The sequence below is a fragment of the Cetorhinus maximus genome, chromosome 5 (assembly GCF_964194155.1).
Source record: "Cetorhinus maximus chromosome 5, sCetMax3.hap1.1, whole genome shotgun sequence".
NCBI lineage: Eukaryota > Metazoa > Chordata > Chondrichthyes > Lamniformes > Cetorhinidae > Cetorhinus > Cetorhinus maximus.
The window spans coordinates 169,466,108-169,487,433 of record NC_135883.1 but is presented as its reverse complement, the minus strand read 5'-3'; the positions used below and the strand labels follow the sequence as shown (position 1 = coordinate 169,487,433).

The following is a 21,326-nucleotide window of genomic DNA, read 5'->3' as shown; positions in this document are numbered from 1 at the left end:
CTATGTCCTTATACTTGGATTGTAATTTACAGTTTTGTGCAAATTATACTACCTGTGTCAAGATCTGGATCATAAAGCACATGAACGGTTTCACTCACAGATTTGGTCTTTTGGTCTTCAAGCCTCTTCCTCACTCTCTCTCTGTCTCATTCTCTCTCTCTCTCTCTCTCTCCCCCTTGTATTTTTTGCTTTGCTTGCTCTGTTTCTGGATGGTCTCTCTCTCCCTCTGCATCTTTTATCCTGACTGTTATCCAATTAACCTTTCCCTCACCCCAATCATCTTCAGCCCCAATGTGAGAATACCTCCCTTGGCCGACCAGGAATACTTTATGTGGCTGTTGCCAGCCTTACATATTTATATAAATAATGCTCCTTGTATCTCAATGCATTTATATGCTGTGGTTCCTTATTTCATAGAGAGAGAAAGACATTTACATTCCATTCCCACACAAGCAGTTTTTGAAACACAGCCTCAAGATCTCATCCTTTTGCTGCGAGTACAATTTGACATAATTTTCCTATAATCCCCCTTACAAGGAAGGGTATCTAATTCAGTCAAATGTTAGTAAACTACAAGGCTAGATGTAAGTTTCTTAAAGTTAGGTTTTAACAATTGTTATGACCACAGCAGGTGTTAATTGCTGTGCAAACCAAATCCCAGAGGGAAACCTAGCTTACGGGCCACAACCTTTTTTTGTATTCTAATAATGAGGAGAAGACGTACCAATCTCAGCAGTATGAGATGCAATAAAACTTTTGGGTTTTTAAAAATTAAAAGTAAAAGTTTTATTAGCAAAAAAAAAACTTAAGCACACAAGATTATACTGACACAATTAAGGTTAGTCTTACAAAACATTCCCCCAAAACTGTCTACTTGGTCAAACCCACAAGTAAACATTTTCCAGGCAACACTCCCTTACAGATATTTAAATGTGGAATCCAGTAACATAGAAACATAGAAAATAGGAGCAGGAGTAGGCCATTCGGCCCTTCCAACCTGCTCCACTATTCATCATGATCATGGCTGATCATCCAACTCAATAGCCTGCTCCCACTTTCTCCCAATATCTTTTGATCCCTTTCGCCCCAAGAGCTATATCTAACTCCTTCTTGAAAACATCACACAAGGAAGGTGTACCACATGACCCCCTTCCACTTTCTATGGAATTCACTTCGGAATCAAACTGCTTGCTGCAGCTCAAGACTTCTCAACAATTCAATCAGCTCCAGCTATCTCCAGTTTAACGGCTCGACAGCTATCCATCTCAATAGCTCAATAGTTCCAAACCAGCTATCCACAGTAACTCTAATATATCTTGTTTTTCTTTTATTCAGTCCCATTGTTCTCACACCCCTTTGAAATGCAAATCTTTCCAAATATAAGATCTTTCATGTTTTCATCTTGTCTTTGCTTCTGGGTCAATAAAAATATAATATCCCCACTACTATTTACCTATGGACTTCTGCAAGATGCAAACTATTTCCTTTTCACCTCTGATTCTCCTTTAAAATTCAAACAACCTCTCAATTTATCTAAAAATGCAAATGTTAGATCTAACGTATTTACTTGTATCTCCAATTTAACACCTTTAGCCCTTTCATGCTTCCAAACCTCCAGACATGCTGACTCACTTTGCACTCCAGCCCAGCTTAATGAAATCACCCACACACAGACACAGACATCCAGCCTTCTTTACAGAATACCACAATACCCCTCAAAATCTTAAAAAAGTAAAATCCATTCTCACACAATTAGTATTCTGGTAATCTGATAATCTTACATGAAGCATTTTGGAATATTTTTGAAAGATTTATTCAGATACTGCGGTAGCAATTTTAAACAGCCTGTTGCATGTATCTCACCTGAGAAATAGGCAGCAAACAATAGAAAATTCAGGAACCACCTCAGCTGCCCCAATGATAATCACACCCACCTAATGCAATTTTCAGGTGTGCCTTTTTTTTATTCATTCATGTGATGTGGGCTTCGCTGGCTGGGCCAGCATTTATTGCCCACCCCTAGTTGCCCTTGAGAAGGTGGTGGTGAGCTGCCTTCTTGAACCGCTGCAGTCCACGTGGTTTAGGTACACCCACAGTGCTGTTAGGAAGGGAGTTCCAGGATTTTGGGATTTTAACAGTGTAGGAATGGCGATATATTTCCAAGTCAGGATGGTGAATGACTTGGAGGAGATCATCCAGGTGATGGTTTTCCCATCTATCTGCTGCCCTTGTCCTTCTAGGTGGTAATGGTCGTGGGTTTGGAAGGTGCTGTCTAAGGAGCCTTGGTGAATTCCTGCAGGCATCTTCTGAATGGCACCCACTGCTGCCACTGTGCATCGGTGGTGGAGGGAATGAGTGTTTGTGGATGTGGTGCCAATCAAGCAGACTGCTTTGTCCTGGATTGTGTTGAGCTTCCTGAGTGTTGTAGAAGCTGCACTCATCTAGGCAAGTGGGGAGCATTCCATCACATTCCAGACTTGTGCCTTGTAGATGGTGGACAGGATTTGGGGAGTCAGGAGGTGGGTTACTCATCGCAGGATTCCTAGCCTCTGACCTGCCCTTGTAGCCACAGTATTTATATGGCTAGTTCATTTCAGTTTCTGGTCAATGGTTATCCCCAGGATGTTGATAGTGGGGGATTCAGTGATGGTAATGTCATTGAATATCAAGGGGCGTTTGGTTAGATTCTCTGTTGTTGGAGATGACCATTGCCTGACATTTGTGTGGTGCGAATTTTACTTGCTACTTATCAACCCAAGCCTGGATATTGTCAAGGTCTTGCTACATTTGGACATGGACTGCTTCAGTATTTGAGGAGTCGCGAATGCCGCTGAACATTGTGCAATCATCAGCGAACATCCCCACTTCTGACCTTATAATGGAAGGAAGGTTATAGATGAAGCAGCTGAAGATAGTTGGGCCTAGGGCACTACCCTGAGGAACTCCTGCAGTGATGCCCTCGAGCTGAGATGACTGACCTCCAACAACTACAACCTTCTTCCTTTGTGCTAGGTATGACTCCAGCCAGTGGAGAGTTTTCCCCCTGATTCCAATTGACTCCAGTTTTGCTAGGGTTCCTTGATGCCACACTCAGTCAAATGTGGCCTTGATGTCAAGGGCAGTCACTCTCACCTCACCTCTGGAGTTCAGCTCTTTTGTCCATGTTTGAAACAAGGCTGTATGAGGTCAAGAGCTGAGTGGTCCTGGTGGAACCCCAACTGTGTGTCAATGAGCTGGTTATTGCTAAGCATGTGCTGCTTGATAGCACTGTTGATGACTCCTTCCATTACTTTGATGATGGAGAGTAGATGGGGTAGTAATTGGCCGGGTTGGATTTGTCCTGCTTTTTGTGTACAGGACATACCTGGGCAATTTTCCACATAGCCGGGTAGATGCCACCGTTGTAGCTGTCCTGGAACAGCTTGGCTAGGTGCACGGCAAGTTCTGGGACTCAAGTCTTCAGTACTTTTGCCGGAATACTATCAGGACCCATAACCTTTGCGGAATTCAGTGCCTTCAGCCATTTCTTGACATCACGTGGAGTGAATTAAATTGGCTGAAGACTAGCATCTGTGATGCTGGGGACCCCCGGTGGAGGCTGAGATGAATCATCCACTCGGCACTCTGGCTGAAGATTGTTGCAAATGCTTCAGCCTTATCTTTTGCACTGATGTGCTGGGCTCCCCATTGTTGAGGATGGGTATATTTGTAGAGCCTCCTCCCCCAGTGAGTTGTTTAATTTGCCACCACCATTCACGTTACTCATATTCCCCTGTTATTGGGCGAGTAGCCCAACCCCCTTAGATGACACAAAAGAATGCCTAAATATATTTCAGCCCTCTAGTTTCATGACAGATTGTAGAGGTCTAACAGATTTTTATTTAGTGCAGCATATCAGCGTAGGGTGAGTGGTCTTTGAGTTCTAAACACTAATCCCTTTTGTCTCAAAGGTAACGTCACTTAATCATAAGTATTTCCGGAATCACCTAGAGGATTCGCTATCACTTGGCCGGCCTCTGCTTTTGGAAGATGTGAAGGAAGAGTTGGATCCTGCCCTGGATAATGTGTTGGAAAAAAACTTCATCAAATCTGGGACCACCTTCAAGGTGAGCTAATTATGAAGAGCTATCACTACCTTCAGAAACTCTAACTTATCCTTAATACTTGTAACTAAACTAAAGTTCTACCACCAAGACAATAAGACACTCAACTACTGTATCCCCAAACCTACACATATTTAATATAATGTGTTATGAATGCATCTGTGCTGACTTTTTTTATTGTGAGGCCTACATGAAGGGCAATGACCCATAATGCAGGACACTGCCAAGTTTCAAAAGAGTGGAAGCAAAGGTGATTATGATTTTCACAGCTTAAAACAGCGAGAGGAGAGCCAGGATTTTCAGTTTAAAACAGCGGGAGGAGAGCCAGGATTTTCACAGTTTAAAACAGCGAGAGGAGAGCTGGGACTTTCACAGTTTAAAACAGTGAGAAGAGAGCCAGGTTTTTCGCAGTTTAAAACAGCCAGTGGAGAGAGGGGTTTTTACGGTTTAAACAGTGAAAAGAGAGCTGGGATTTTTGCAGTTTAAAACAGCGAGAGGAGAGCCGGGATTTTCGCAATTTGAAACAGTGAGAGGAGAGCCGGGAGTTTCACAGTTTAAAACAGTTAGAAGAGAGCCGGGATTGTCACGGTTTAAAACAGCCAGAGGAGAGCTGTGATTTTCACAGTTTAAAACAGCAAGAGAAGAGCCGGGTTTTTCACAGTGTAAAACAGTGAGAGGAGAGCCTGGATTTTCACAGTTTAAAACAGCAAGAGCAGAGCCAGGGTTTTCACAGCTTAAAACAGCGAGAGGAGAGCCGGGAGCACATGGAGAGCGGACCTGTGTGAAAAGCGCAGCAACGGCGGGAGATAAAAAAAGCTGGCAGAGAGCCCCTTCAACCTGTTTCTTCCTGTCAGAGCCGAAGTGTAATGTCACAGGAAAACAGGTAAGTGATTGGTGGGTATCTCTTCCCTGTCTCTTTAGATTGATCAAGTGGTTTAAATCAGGAGACATTATTACAGCTATAGAATACAATTAAGAAATTCACTTTTAAAATATTTAACATCAAAATTAATGAACTAAATAGAATAGAGATGGCTGAGCAGGTGATGTGTTGCATGTGGGGCATGGTGGACGCCGGTGCGGTCCACAGTGACCACATCTGCAGCAAGTGTTGGCGGCTTGAGGAACTTTGGCTCAGAGTTGATGAGCTGGAGTCCAAGCTGCAGATAATGTGACACATCAGGGAGAGGGAGAGTTACCTGGACACTGTGTATCAGTGTCACACCCATTAGATTAATTACATCAAATGTGGTCCTTGGTCTGGGACAGGAGGGTGTGACTGTGAATGAGGCAGGTATGGGGATCCAGAATTTAGCTTTGGAGGAGCCTCAGCCAGTGCCCTTGTCAAATAGGTATGAGGTTCTTGCTCTCAGTGTGGATGAGGGCACAGACTGCAGGGAGGATAAGCGAACTGACCAGAGCACCGTGGTTCAGAGCACCATTCAAGTGGGGGGAGAAAAGGGAAATGTAGCAGTAATAGGGGATAGCATAGTTAGGGTTATAGATACTGTTCTCTGCAGCAAAGACAGAGAGTCCCAAAGGCTGTGTTGCCTACCTGGTGCCAAGGTTATGGACACCTCTTCTGGTCTGGAGAGGAACTTGGGATGGGAGAGGAAGGATCCAGTTGTCGTGGTACACTTAGGTACCAACAACATAGGTAGGACTAGGAAAGAGGTTCTGCTGAGGGACTAGGAGCATCTTGGGACTAAATTAAAAAATAGAACCACAAAGGTAATAATCTCTGGATTACTACCTGAGCCACATGCAAATTGGCATAGGGTAAGTAAGATTAGAGAGGTAAATGTTCAAGGTTGGTGTGGGAGAAATGGGTTCCAATTCATGGGGCACTGGCACCAGTACTGGGGAAGGAGAGAGCTGTTCCATTGGGACGGGCTTCAATTGAAAGGACCAGTGCCCTGACGAATCATATAACTAGTGCTGTAGATAGGGCTTTAAATTAATTAGTTGGAGGGAGGGTTCAAGTGAAGGGAAGTTTAGAAAATCAAAAATAATCGAGAAAGTAAAGGTCCAGTGTAGTGAAGAGGCGAATGATAATCAAAGTATGACAGGAAGGGTCAGAAAATATAAGCAGAAGAGTGCAGTAGAAATTAGAACCAGAATGAGTAATAATGGTAAAAAGTCAAAGCTTAAGGCTCTTTATTTGAATGCACACAGCATTTGTAACAAGATAGGTGAGTTGACAGTACAAATAGAAATAAATGAATATGACTTGATAGCTATTACAGAGACGTGGTTGCAGGGTGACCAAGACTAAGAACTCAATATTCAAGGGTATTCGACGTTTCTGAAAAATAGGCAAAAAGGAAAAGGAGGTGGGGTAGCTTTGTTAATAAAGGAAGGTATCAGTGCGGTGGTGAGTCACGAAATAGGTGCAATAGGTCATGATGTGGAATCAGTTTGGGTGGAAATAAGGAATGGCATGAGGAAGAAGTCACTGGTGGGAGTCGTCTATAAGCCCCCGAAGAGTCGCCTCACTGTAGGACAAAATATAAATTGGGAAATAATGGAGGCGTGTGAGAAGGACGCTACAATTGTCATGGGTGATTTTAATCTGCATATTGATTGGACAAATCAGATTGGCAGGGGTAACATGGAAGGCGAATTTATAGAGTGCATTAGGGATTGTTTCTTAGAACAATACATTGCAGAACCTACCCAGGAACAAGCTATTTTAGATCTAGTAATATGTGATGAGATGGGATTAATAAAAGATATCGTAGTTAAGGATCCTCTAGGGGGGAACGATCACAACATGATAGAATTTCAAATTTAGTTTGAAGGCGAGCAACTTGGATCTCAAACCAGTGTCCTCAACTTAAATAAGGGCAATTACAGAGGTATGAAGAAATAATTGTCTAAAGCAGGCTGGGAAAATAGACTAAGGAGAAGGTCAGTGGATGAGCAGTGGTAGACATTTAAGTAGATATTTCATAACGCTCAGCAAAAATGTATCCCAGTCAAAAAGAAGGACTCAATGAGAAGGATAAAGCACCCGTGGTTAACAAAGGCACTCAAGGAGAGTACCCAATCAAAAACCAAGGCATACTAAGTGGCAAAACCTAGTGGTAGGAACCAGCAGCGGAACACTAAAAAGCTAATAAAAACAGAGAAAATTGATTATGAAAGTAAATTGGCAAGAAATATAAAAATAAACAGCAAGAACTTCTACGGGTGTATAAAAGAGAGTAGCTAATGTGAGTGTGGGACCCTTGGAGGATGTGACTGGAGAATTGGTAATGGGGAAGAGGGAAATGACAGATAATTTAAATCAATATTTTGCATTGGTCTTCACAGTGGAGGGTACTACAAACATTCCAAAGATATCAGATAAGCAAGGAACTAATGGGAGGAAAGATCTTCTAACAGTCTTTATTACAAAGGACAAAGTATTTGCGAAACTAATGGGACTAAAGGCAGACAATTCACCAGGACCTGATGGCCTGCATCCATGGGTTTTCTAGGAAGTTGCTGCAGAGATAGTGGAGGCACTGGTCAAAATATTCCAGAACTCACTAGATTCCGGGAAGGTCCCAGCGGATTGGAAAATCGCTAATGTGACACCCCTGTTCAAAATGGCTGGGGGGTGGGGGGGTGGTGGGGGGAGACAAAAAGCAGGAAACTATAGGCCTGTCAGCCTAACATCTGTCATTGGGAAAATGCTAGAGTCCATTATTAAGGAAGAAATAGTAGGACATTTAGAAAAGCTCAATGCAATCAAAAAGAGTCAACATGGTTTTGTGAAAGGGAAATCATGTCTGACAAATTTGCTAGAGTTTTTTGAGGATATAACAAGCAGAGTTGATTAAGGGGAACTGGTAGATGTAGTGTATTTGGATTTCCAGAAGGCATTCAATAAGGTGCCACATAAAAGGTTATTGCACAAGATAAGAGCTCACTGTATTGGCGGTAATGTATTAGCATGAAGTGAGGATTGGTTAACACACAGAAAACAGCGAGTCAGGATTAATGGGTCTTTTTCAGGTTGGAAAGACATATCTAGCTGAGTGCCACAAGAATCAGTCCTAGGTCTCAATTATTTACTATCTATATTAGTGACTTGGAGGAGGGGACAGAGTGTAGTATATCAACATTTACTGACAATATGAAAATAGGTGGGAGGGCATGTTTTGATGAGGACACAAGAAATCTGCAAGGGAATATAGACAGGTTGAGTGGGTGGGCAAAAACTTGGCAGATGGAGTGTAATGTTGGAAAGTGTGAAGTCATGCACTTTGGTAGGAAGAATCAAAAAGCAGACTATTATTTAAATGTAGAGAGACTCCAAAAAAGTGTAGCACAGAGGGATCTGGGTGTTCTTGTGCATGAAACACAAAAAGTTTCATGCAGGTGCAGCAAGTAATTAAGAAGGCAAATTGAATTTTGGCCTGTATTGCTGGGGGTTGGAGTTTAAAAATAGGGAAGTCTTATTACAACTGTACAGGATGTTGGTGAGGCAGCACCTGGAGTACTGTGTACAGTTTTGGTCTCCGTATTTAAGAAAGGATATACTGGCATTGAAGGCAGTTCAAAAGAAATTCACAAAGCTGATTCCTGGGATGCAGGGTTGACTTATCAAGAATGGCTAAACAGGTTAGGCCTTTATTCATTAGAGTTTAGAAGAATGAGGGGTGATCTTATTGAAATGTACAAGATTCTGAGGGGGCTTGACAGGGTAGATGTTGAGAAAATGGTTCCATTAGTGGGGAATCTCGAACTAGGGGACATAGTTACAGAATAAGGGGACACACATTTAAAACTGAGATACGACAGAATTTCTTCTCTTAGAGGGTAGTGAATGTCTGGAATTCTCTACCCCAGAGAGTTGTGGAGGCTAGATCACTGAAAGTATTTATTGAGGAGGTAGAATTTTGAAATATCGGGGAATTGAGGGCTATGAGGAGCTGGCACGAAAGAGGAGTTGAGGCCTGGGGCAGTTCATCCATGATCTTATTGAATGGCGGGGCAGGCTTGAGGGGCCGAATGGGCTACTCCTGTTCCTATTATGCTCTTATGAAACCACACCCACCTCCGTCCCACTCCACTTGACCAGTTGGCGGCAGCTTTGCCCATTGGACTGCATGCTGTGCTCTCAGCTCAGGCACAGGCATTCACCTAACCCCACACTGCAAGGCTGCACTGTTAGTTTGAACCATAATAGATACTGGTCCACAGCTGAATAAAGACATTGCAAGGAGCTGTGAGAGCCTCCACCAGTGACTGCGCCATAGCCACCTTTCGCAAGGGGATTCTGCAGCTTGCCCAGTCGGCCACTTGTTCTGCTGCATCCTAAAATGCACATTAGTTTGCAGTCTGTGCCAGAGGGGTGAAAAGTTCTGGAGCATTTGGTGGCACTTTTATGCTTTTGCATTGCTTGAGTGGGCAGAAAGGCTAGAGGCCCAACTCCAAGCTTGTTAATGGAGTAACAGCTAAACGATCTCAGCTGCAGAAGAATGCTCACTTTTGACAAGCTTTTCCAAGTGTGCGGCCGCTTTCCTCACTTCCCCTCCCACCACCCCACCCCGGCATGCACTTGAGTATTTCCTTCAGTGTGTGCTGCCTTGCCCCCCCACCAACCCCCGGGATGTGCTTAAGAATTGAGACTGTGCTGCCTGTGTAGGCCTTCATTCCCAATCGCTAGGCAAATTTTTATAGCTTGCTTGTCTGGTTCGAGCACGCCTGAAGCAAGAAGCCAGGCAACATTTCCCCCCATCAGGGGGGAAGTGCAGGAACGGGCGTGGGTGGGCAGCCTTCCGATCGGCAGCCCCCAGTCAGGGGCGTGCCACCATTTTACATGGGCAGGCCAATTAAGGTCCGCCCAGCATGATGTCTGCCAGGAAGCGTTATGTGCTCCCTGTGCGGGCGGTGGGGGGGGATTCCCTCAGCCGGGAATGCGAAGAGTGCACAGATCTCCCTGAAGAAAAGGGCTGCCTCAGGGAGATCGGCTCACATTTTAAACTTTAATTAAAGCTGAGAAAAAAATTTCCCTACCATGTCCCCTCATGTGACACTGTCACATGAGTTGGGACATGTCAATAACTTTTATTTTAAAATATTGTGAGATTTTTAAATCCTCATGAAACCTCATCTCACCCGTGGATGAGGTCTCATGCTTTTTCAGAAGCCTACCAGGTCTCCCGGCCTGCCCGCCAACCTTAAGGTTGGACAGGCAGGTCCATTAATGATTTCAACTACTTTGTTAATGGGTAACTCACCTCCTGACACCCCAAAGCCTGTCCACCATCTACAAGACACAAGTCAGGAGTGTGATGGAATACTCCCCACTTGCCTGGATGAGTACAGCTCCCACATCACTCAAGAAGCTTGACACCAACCAGGACAAAGTTGCCCACTTGATTGGCCTCACATCCACAAACATTCACTCCTGCCACCACCTACACACAGTAGCAGCAGTGTGTACCATCTACAAGATGCACTGCAGGAATTCACCAAGGCTCCTTAGACAGCACCTTCTAAACCTATGACCGCTACCATCTACAAGGACAAGAGCAGCAGATGGATGGGAACACCACCACTTGGAAGTTCCCCTCCAAGTCACTCAATATATCACTGTTCCTTCACTATCGCTGTGTCAAAATCCTGGAACTTCCTTCCTAACAGCACTGTGGGTGTACCTACACCACATGGACTGCAGCGGTTTAAGAAGGGAGCTCATCATCACCTTCTTAAGGGCAACTGGGGTTGGGCAATAAATGCTGGCCTAGCCAGCGAAGCCCACATCCTGTGAATGAATATTTTTAAAAACTGGTTTGTGCTTCAGTCTATTAAGGAAAAGCGCAATGACTTTTGTTTGGCCTCTGCTCATCTATTAGATGGAGTGCTTTACAGAAAGTCCCATGTTAAGAAGGAAAGTAATGTTTTATCTATTTCACTGTGCAGAGGCACATTTCCCAGGTAAAGAAGGAACTTGTGCCATGAGAAGAAAGGGAGTAAAATGCATAATATGTGGGTGATGGAACAGAAGCTTACACTGTATATTTTTTATAAAATGTATTTTCATGGCTATTTCTTAATTTTAAATTGGACTTTTCAGCTGAACAAAGACCATTAAGATGGCTGAGCCTCTGTCTGTGAGTTATTGTTTGTGACTCACCAAAACAAAAGAAGCCACGTCGTAGTGAAGAAAATGTCACACCTTCTTATTTCTGAGCAGCTACTAACAGGTCAGCCGAGGACTGCTCAGCCCACCTTCAAAAGGAGCTACACGAGGGCCATTTGCAGTTTATAGACCAGGCTTGCCAGCAGAGATAGAGAAGCTTCTAAGACAATGGCCTCTCAAACATTCCTTTTAACCCATAATGGAACGTTCATTAGCAATCCTGAAGACCAAGCCGAATTCCAGACAATTTGTTGAAGACCTTGTGGAGAGGTAAGTTCACATGGCCTAAGACTCTGGCTTGTTGAACAAGTTAATATTGCCTCACAAGCTGCATATCCCAGTCTGCTGTAACATCTGACTAGCAGGTCACACAGAAGGACAACTGGCCCCACCTACCCTAACTCTGCTGAAAGCTCTGTGCCATCACCTACAAACTGACTCATTTCTGCATGCCTATTCCATATTTTGAAGTCAACATCACTGGAAAAGCGAATCCTACACCACTGGTTTTCAGCCCGCTGACCTCTGTGAAGGAATTCCTCATGGGACTTTGATTCTGGAATCTGCGCCTCATGCAAACTAATATTTATTTCCTCTGTTGTCTCGGCACTGTAAAACCTTCTTCTCTCTATCCCTCCCGTTACTGTATGTGTGCAGAGGGGGACGTTGAATGTATCACATAAACTAACCTTTTTGAGTTAATCTTACCTCAAGTTTGCTGTGGGGTGATTAGTAGGAATTAGATCACTTAAAAACCGAGGGGTTAGGAAATACGCCACCTCTTACAAGAAGTGGAACAAATCAAAACATCTTTCAGTTTACGGACGAGTGGTGAGAGGAAAAGTTAGTGCCACTTGAATGGACCCCTCTCCTGTCCAGAACATGAGTATTACTATGCAAAAAATATTTTTTATTGTTTTTTGCAGGTGAAAGTGGGAGATAAAGAGACTGATGTAATGACTGGGTTCATGTTCTACATTACCACAAAGCTTCCTAACCCTGCCTACACTCCAGAAATCAGTGCCAAGACATCAATCATTGACTTCACTGTAACCATTAAGGGCCTTGAGAATCAGCTGCTTGGCCGAGTGATCCTTACTGAGAAACAGGTAAAGTCGGGACATCTCTGAGTCATGGGCACAAAGGGTGCACAGGTGATTGAGATATTCTGGGATTGTGGAATCTCATGTAATATTTTGAGCTCAACATTTTTTAGTTGTCAGTGCTACTTGTAACATTCTGAATGAAGACAGTTTCACAAGATAAACTGTTCTTCTATATCAACTTGGTCATATCAGCAGCACTTTCACATGGCAATCCTCAGACAAGGGGAATAATTATAATACAACACTTCAAAACAGTCCACTATATTAGTGTAACATTTGAATGATCACTGAAATATACATTGCTATGTAGCTATTTCTTTAGACAGGTTCCTTCATTGTTCAATCTTATCTTATAGCTTTCCTATGAAGCACCTTGAAGTGCTTTACTACAGAAAGACATTATATAAATGCAAAACAAAAACAGAATTACCTGGAAAAACTCAGCAGGTCTGGCAGCATCGGTGGAGAAGAAAAGAGTTGACGTTTCGAGTCCAACATGACCCTTCAACAGAACTGAGTATAGTTAGGAGAGGGGTGAAATATAACCTGGTTTAAGGTGGGGGGGGCGGGGGGAGAGAAGTTGAGGGTGGGGTGGTTGTGGGGACAAGCAAGCAGTGATAGGAGCAGTTAATCAAAAGATGTCACAGACAAAAGGATCAAAGAGGTGTTGAAGGTGGTGATATTATCTAAGAAAATATGCTAATTAAGAATGGATGGCAGGATACTCAAGGTATAGCTCTAGTGGGGGTGTAGTTGTAAGTACTTATATATAGACTGTTAAATTTCATCACACAGGACCTGGCTTCAATCCACTCGGCCCCTGTTTCCAATAGGCAAATTGTCCACTCCTTGGGAATAATTTAGACTTTGAGTGATAGCATGATTCAACACCTACTTCTCTCCTGATTTCATTTCATTTAAAGTCAATGAACAGTGTCACTTGTATGATGCAGGCAGGAACTGGAGACCAGCTGATGATCACACTGTTGATTGTTGCAACTTGACGCGAGTTTGAATTGAATAGACTGAGGGCAATGTTCACTCTTACTGCCTTAGCCAAGGTTGTGTGCACTGTGGAAGTGGGCTGCATTTCCTGCCACAGGAGGTGACATATTTTTGAGCCTGTCTGGAGAATACTCTTTTTGAGTATTGCTCCTCTGAAACCTGCAGGTACGAGGTCTGAGGTCTGAAGACTCGAGTGGATTGGGTGACCTTCTAACTCCCTTCCTTCTACCTAAACTCCCTGAGCTGCAGCTCTGTGTGGCCATCCATTATCTCCTCCTCCTCCTTATCTAGATAGTCGTAACCCAACCACTATTTGCATGATGCCAACATGAGTACTGTAAGAAGCCTCCTCCAATGTCATCAATCTATTATGACACAGCCGATGGTAAATGCTGAGGTGTTCAAATCCCAGAGGGAAACTTGAAATAACTGCCACAACTAATTTTCAGTTTGTATAAATTTCAAGATGCGTGCCTTGAATTCAGTAGTAATAAGACCATCAAGTCATATAAGTTTTTGCAAAACTAAATTAAACATTTATTAATGAGAGAAATTATTTTAAATACACACATAGATCTACAAATTACTACTGTGATAACTTTTAAATCCCCTCATCAATCTAACTCTCAGTTACACTTTCATTAAGGCAAGAGTAAGACACATAGATTTTAAAAGACCCAGGTAAAGAAACATGATACCCTGAACAAGTCAAATTCAAAGTGAGTTCTCTTCACTTCAGCCCCTGGAGACAGCAGCTTGAGGCATAGATGCCGAAGGCTTTTTCATGCTTGTAAGATCTTAAAAATGCCTGCGCTTACACATAGCCTTTGCTCCTTTATACATATTTTCCCCTTTGAATACAAATACCCATTGTTTCACTATGCCTTTGGACTTTATCTCCCTGATAATAAAACCCTCTCATAGCACTAAGTTTTAACAGTAATCTTTGGGAAAGATAAACACACTGGGTGGGGTTTTCTGCACCTGCCCGCCAGCGCGATCTTCTGGTCCCGCCACACAAGTCAATGGGCTCCTGGCTGGGGCGCCACCTCACACGTGGTGGGCCCCACCCGTAACAGGGCTGGAAAATCCCAGCCACTGTTTCTAAACTTCATCTGACTAGGTGACACATTTCAACCCCCTTTTGAAAACAATCTAGTCTGGATTATTTCAAAATGCAAATGTTCCCTTGACATCTATGTTTCTGAACTTCCCCATGTTTACCTAATTAACATTTCAAACCTAACCTCTCTTCTTAGATCAAAGCATCCAGACTAATTCAATTAAGTCTCTCACACACACAACATATAGACACATCCCACTATTACTCTATTTTACAATAAATTCCAATAATATAATGAGAGTTATTATATCTTCTTGACAAAACTACAGTACAATCAAAGAAGGATTATAGCAAGAGACCATTCAACTCTTGGAGTCCATGCCAGTGCTCTGCAAGAGCAATTTTGCTAGTCCTACTTGTCTGCTTTCCATGTAGCTCTGTGTTTTTTTTTCCCTTCAGCTGCTTATTCAATTACCTTTTGAAAGCCGTGCTTGAATTTGACCTCATCATCCTGTCATACATCGTAACCATTCGCTGCTCAAAGAGATTTTTCCCAATGGTGCTTTTGGTTCTTTTCCAATGATCACAAACCTGTGTCCTCTGGAACCATTCAATAAGATCACGACTGATCTGGTTGTGTCTGAACTCCACTTTGCCATCTGCCCGCAATAACCCTTGACTCCTTTGTCTATCAACAACATGTCTAACTCAGCCTTGAATAAATTCAATTTCCCAATCTCCACTGCTTTCTGAGGAAGAGAATTCCACATATTCATGACACTTATGGAGAAAAAAATTCTCATCTCTGTCTTAAATGGTAAGCCTCTTATTTTTAAACTGTGTTCCCTGGTTCTAGTCTCTGCAACAAATTGAAACATCCTCCCAACATCTGCCCTATCAAATCCCTTCAGGAGTTTCAATAGATCAATAAGATCACCTCTCATTCTTCTAAACCCCAATGGATGTAGGCCCAACCTGTCCAACAGGTTACTTAGAAAATCATAATGGGGTCAGGCAGAGTCAACATGGTTTTATGAAAGGTAAATCATGTTTAATTAATTTATTAGAGTTCTTTGAGGAAGCAACAAGGAGGATAAAAGGGAACCTGTGGATTTTGGTGTACTTGAAATTCCCAAAAGGCATTTCATAAGGTTCCTGGTACACCAAAAGTTACTACACAAAATAAGCGCTCATGGTTTCATGGATAACGCATTAGCATGAATAAAGAGATGGTTAGCTAACAGGAAGCAGAGAGTAGGGATAAATGGGTCATTTAAGGGTTGGCAAGCTGTAACTAGTGGAGTGCCAAAGGGATCAGTACTCCAATCTTTATCAATGACTTGGGTGAAGGAATACTTGTATCATAGTTTGCTGATGACACCAAGATAGGTAGGAAAGTAAATTGTCAAAAGGAGGTAAAGAGTCTGCAAAGGATAGGTTAAGCAAATGGGTGTTACATTAGTTATTTTCCAATCCACTGGAACCCTCCCAGAATCTAAGGAATTTTGGAAGATTAAAACCAACACATATACCATTGCTGCAGCCACATCTTTTAAGACCCTAGGTTGCAGGCCATTTGGTCCTGGGGACTTGTCAGCCTTTAGGTCTGATAGTTTTCCCAGAAATTTTCCCTATTGATAGTGATTGTTTTAAGTTCTGCCCTCCCTTTTGATTTGCAATTATCTTTGAGAGGTTTTCTAAGTCCACTGTACTGAAGACAGACACAAAATATCAGTTGAACATCTCTTCCAATTCCCCAGACTCAGGCCGGAATTTTCTGGCCCCATTGGTGTCAGGCGTCAAGGCAGATGATTGGTGGGGTGGGGGGTGGGGGCAACAATATGATGAGAAGGACAAAAATCGGTTTCACCCCAGATTGAAAGCACAGCAGTATCACCTGATGGTGCCTGCCATGGTGGAATGCGAATCCCGCTGGATGCCAGCGTGAACTCAATTTGCATCCCGGTAATGGGGCGCAAAGTAAGGTCTGACCAGAATTGTCCCTCCATGCCGTATTTACTGCTGTGCCGACAGGAAAGCAGGCCAGCCCAAACACGGCTGGACAAGTGTGACATGCAGAATTCAGGAGTTACCTTTAGGGCCTTGCTCACGTTGTGGACATCAGAGGAGAAGAAGCTGCTGGAGCACGACAGCTACCGGACCCTGGAGGAGCACATGCACTGCATGCTGGGTGGATTCTCATGGACTTGGCTATGCCGCAAAGCAGCTCTTGGAAGTAGGGGGTGTCAGGTCTGCTTTGGAAGATCACAGTTTTGTCCTTGGGCTGCTACATTTGATCAGTGAGAGGGCAGGGTGGAGAGGAAGGTCCAGCTGTAAGTGGGGGATGAAGGACTAGATGTGACTGGGAGATGAAGGCATACAGGCATGGGGAGGGGAAAGGTTGGGATGGGGGAGGCAAAGGTGTCGGAGGATGAGGTTGGGAGGGAGGGGACAAAGGTGTCGGGGAGTGAGGTTGATGGGGGGACGAAGTTGAAGCTTTCGGGGGAGATGAAGTTGTGAGGGGAGACAAGGGAGTATGAGGGGAGGAGGGTGAAATGAGGAGGATGCGGCAAGTGGGGAGGTAGGTGTAAGGGAGGGAGTTCGGAAGGGGTAGGGTCGGATGGGGCAAGGAGTTCGCAGGAGGAAGGAGGAAGGAGGGGTGAAGGTGTCCGGGGGGGGAGGAAGGTGTCCGGTGGGGGGGAGGCAGGTGTCTGGGGGGGAATGACGGAGTAAGGGTGGAGAAAGGAGTAAAGGATGGGGAATGTCCAGGGGGACGTGCAAGAGAGGGGTCTGTGGAGTCAATGACTGTCTCCTGGGAAGCAACTGATGGTGGGCATGGTAGAAGGGAAGGGTGAGTATGAGAGAGGGCAGAGGGAGCTAGAAGTATGGGAGGGTGAGGGCATGTCAGTAGTGGTAGAAGGGAAGGCGAGGATGGTTGGTGGGGATTCGGAGGCAGACACGGACCCTGGTAGTGGGAAGGAGGAGGTCAGGGAGGTCAATATACATGGGGGTGGCATTTTCAAGAAGGTAGGGAATGTACACATTCACTTGGACATCCTGGAAAGACAAGGGCTCAGGTTAGTAGGTGATGGTGGGGAGGTGAAAGGTGATGCCAGCGGGATCGATAGTGATGGGGGAAAGGGCATAGGTGACTGGGGGATGGGAATGGATGGGGGAGCTGATCAAAAACATAATGACTACCAGGGTTGTCAAAATCAAAAGTGAGCAGAGCCCCGTGTTGGACGGACACAGGTGTTGCATGGGAGTGCAGTCAGTGGGTGGGCAGAGATGCAGGTCAGCTCAGATGGACAACTGAAAGAGAACCCCAGCTGGCAGCATTGAAAATCCTTGGGACAGCGAGATAAGCATGATGGAAGGAGGTTCTGCGTGCATGGGAAAGTGCTTGCACGAGGCTCTAAAAGGCCCAGGCATGCACACACTTCTTCCTCCAGAATCACTCGTGGGCTGGCTGCGTACAGCTAAACTGCTAGTTGGGGGTTGGGGGGGGGCGGGGGGAATACAGTGAGAGTACTTGTGAAGCCTGTCATTGAAGCTGAAAGACAACATCATTCAGTGAAAGTGAATATATTTTCAGATTATTAAATGACAAAATTTGTTCACCTGTGCAACTGCTTGTGATCAGAATTTCTTGACTTTTCTAGGCCTGCCAATTTTTCTAGGTGCTGCCCTGATATCTGCAGGAGGGGTGGAGACAGCCTGTACAATGTTTGGCCCTGTTGCCTCTGATGACTTTGTCTTGCGTCCTCTGGAGAGCCAAGGCCTTGGGGGCTCGGCTTGCTTTGGCTGGCCTCCTATGGGCCAGCTGCTCCCTCTGCATTGGCAGAGGACAAGGTTGAGGGAGTCACAGGCAAAGGGGACTTGGAGGGAGCAGACAGCTTCTGAGATTCCTGAGTGGATGACCCAAGGGTGTCCAGCTGCTGCTGCTCCTCCCTTCAGGCGTCTGAGGGCCCCTGCCTGGCTGGTATGGGAGAAATGGGTTTCATGGGGCATTGGCACCAGTACTGGGGACTGTGAGATCTATACGGGCTTCACCTGAACTGTGCTGGGACCAGTATTCTGGCAAGTCGTACAACTAAGGCAGTAGAAAGGGCTTGAAATCTCTGCCATTGAAATCTCTGTTCACATTGGCGGGACCAAAAGATCCCGCCAACGTGAGGGATGGGTTAATTCTGGCCAACGTCTTGCTCATCTGAGCTAAAGTCATCTCTCACTTTTATACTAATGACATCCTTAATTAACGGAGCTACCGCACCACCTCTTCCTAGCTTTATATCTTCTTGAAATGTCAAATACCCTTGAATATTCTGGTCCCAGCCTTGATCACCCTGAAACTATGTCTCTGTGATGCTCTCAGCCCATACATATTTATTTCTACCTGTTCTAAAAAGTCATCCATTTTGTTATGAAAGGTGCACACATTCAAATTCAGAGCCTTTAAATGTTTCTTTTCACCATTTTTCAATCTCTGGCCTTATCTGCTGGTGCACTTTTGAGTTTGTTCTCTCTGGCCGTTCCTGACACACTTTGGTTACCTTAATCCAAATCACTACCATGCTCTAGTACCTCAAAGTTACCCTTTGATTTACTACATCTCCTCTCACCCTAAACATTCCCCCAACTATTTAGTTTAAAGCCCTCACTACCGCCCTAGTTATACGACTTGCCAGAACACTGGTCCCAGCACAGTTCAGGTGAAACCCATATAGCTCTCACAGTCCCCAGTAACGGTGCCAGTGCCCCATGAAGCAAAACCTATTTCTCCCATACCAGCCTATGAGCCATGCATTCATCTCTCTAATCTGATTTACCCTAAACTAATTTGCTCGTGGTTCAGGTAATAATATTACCTTTGAGGTTCTGCTTTGTAATTTAGGACTAACTGCTCACAATCCCTAAGCAAACTTCTTTTCCAGTACTATCTATATCATTGGTAACAACATGGGCTATCGCAACTGGATCCTCCCCCTCCCACTGCAAGTTCCTCTCTAGCCCTGCGTAGTTGCCCCAAACCCTGACACTGGGCAGGCAACACAGCCATCTGGACTCACGTGTTTCAATCCCCCTGACTATAGTGTCCCCAATTGCTACTACATTCCTGTTAACTCCCTCCACTTGAATAGCTTCCTGTACCACAGGGCCATGGTCAGTTTGTTCACCCACCTTGCTTTAGTCCCCACAGATGTTAGAACCTCAAACCTATTGCACAATTGCAAAGGCTGAGGCTCCTCCAGTTTTTAAAAATTCATTTACGGGATATGGGCTTCGCTGGTTGGTCCAGCAATTGTTGCCCATTCCTAGTTGCCCTTGAGAAGGCAGTGGTGAGCTGCCTTCTTGAACCGCTGCAGTCCATGTGGTGTAGGTACACCCACAGGAAGGGAGTTCCAGGATTTTGACCCAGCGACAGTGAAGGAACGGCGATATGTTTCCAAGTCAGGATGATGAGTGACTTGGAAGGGAACTCCCAGATGGAGGTGTTCCCATCTATCTGCTGCCCTTGTTCTTCTAGATGGTAGTGGTCGTGGGTTTGGAAGGTGCTGTCTAAGGAGCCTTGGTGAATTCTTGCAGTGCATCCTGTAGATGGTACACACTGCTGCTACTGTGCGTCAGTGGTGGAGGGAGTGAATGTTTGTGGACTTCTACCTTCTTGACCCCCTTACCTGCCTCACACGCAGTCACACCCCCCTGTCCCTGACTACTGACCAAATTAGAAGACCCTAATCTAAGGGATGTAACCACCTCCTGGAGCAAATTGTCCAGGTAACCTTTCCCCTCCCTGATGCATGGCAGTGTCCACGGCTCAGCCTCCAGTTCAATGACTCTGAGCCAAAGCTCTTTAAGGTGCTGAGATGTAGTACAAATGCATTTGCCCTGGATTACACTAGTGCCCAGGAACGCTCACATTCTGTAGTCGCAGCATATTACCTGCTGTAATGGCTTGACGGACCGGACAGGTTTCAACAAGAAACAAATAAACTTTATTACAAAGAGCTTTATCAGATGTTACCTGCTCAATCAGGACTTTCATCAGGAAGCCGTGTCCCCCAGATTACCTCCGCTTAGGGCTCATTGGTCAGAGCCTCCAAGAACATCATGTGACCCCAGATAGACAGCAGGAGAGCCTATACCTTCAGTTAGTACATTTCGTCCCCTTTTAGTTTTTTAAAGTTTCTAGTTCCGGAGAACATTTGCATATCCAACAACATATACATATATACAACTTCATGTAATTAAAGATTAAGCCTGTGAGGTGCTTTCCTTATTTGGTTAGAGCAGTGTACCTCTACCACTTGAGGTTTTTCCACAGGATTGACATGATCAGGAACTGAAGCACAAGATACACCATTAGTTCAATGTTAGGCAACTCTACGGAGACATTGGGCATGTCTATTCTAGGTCAATCTGTCACCTCAGGCATTAATGGTTTGAAATTAATCACAGGCAGAATAATTGGTTGCTGGAATGTCTCTCTATCATGAATATGGTCCACATGTTTTTGAACAATTCTGTCTTCCACTTCCACCTGGAAGGATAAGGGACCAGTATCTGAGGTAATGGTTCCAGGAACCCAACAAGGTCCCACGGGTGCAGTGGAGCTGAAACAGGCAACTTCTGTTGTTGACACTGGAGACAGTGCTTGACCATGCTTTCAACGTCACTGTCAATGCCTGGCCACCAGACATAGCTTTGCACAAGCATTTTCATTTTTGACGTACCTGGATACGCACTGTGGAGCTTTGTCAAGAGTGGTTCTCTTCCTTGCGAAGGGATGACAACTCTTGATTCCCACAACAAAATTCCAACTTGACAACTTAACTCTTTTTTTGGCATGGAATGGTCTCATCTCTTCAGATACAGGTAAATCTGACCACCCTTGCAAAACAAGGTCTCTA

At 44.5% G+C, this 21,326-nt stretch overlaps 1 protein-coding gene across 1 annotated transcript in view; it reads left to right on the top strand.

Moving 5' to 3' along the window:
• LOC144681152 (dynein axonemal heavy chain 8-like) overlaps positions 1-21,326 on the top strand; it is a 1,929,890-nt gene that overhangs the window by 1,595,745 nt on the left and 312,819 nt on the right. Inside the window, exons 72-73 of the mRNA XM_078542879.1 lie at positions 3,951-4,106; positions 12,168-12,350. Coding sequence (XP_078399005.1) covers positions 3,951-4,106; positions 12,168-12,350 — 339 coding nt within the window. The remainder of the gene's footprint in view (positions 1-3,950; positions 4,107-12,167; positions 12,351-21,326) is intronic.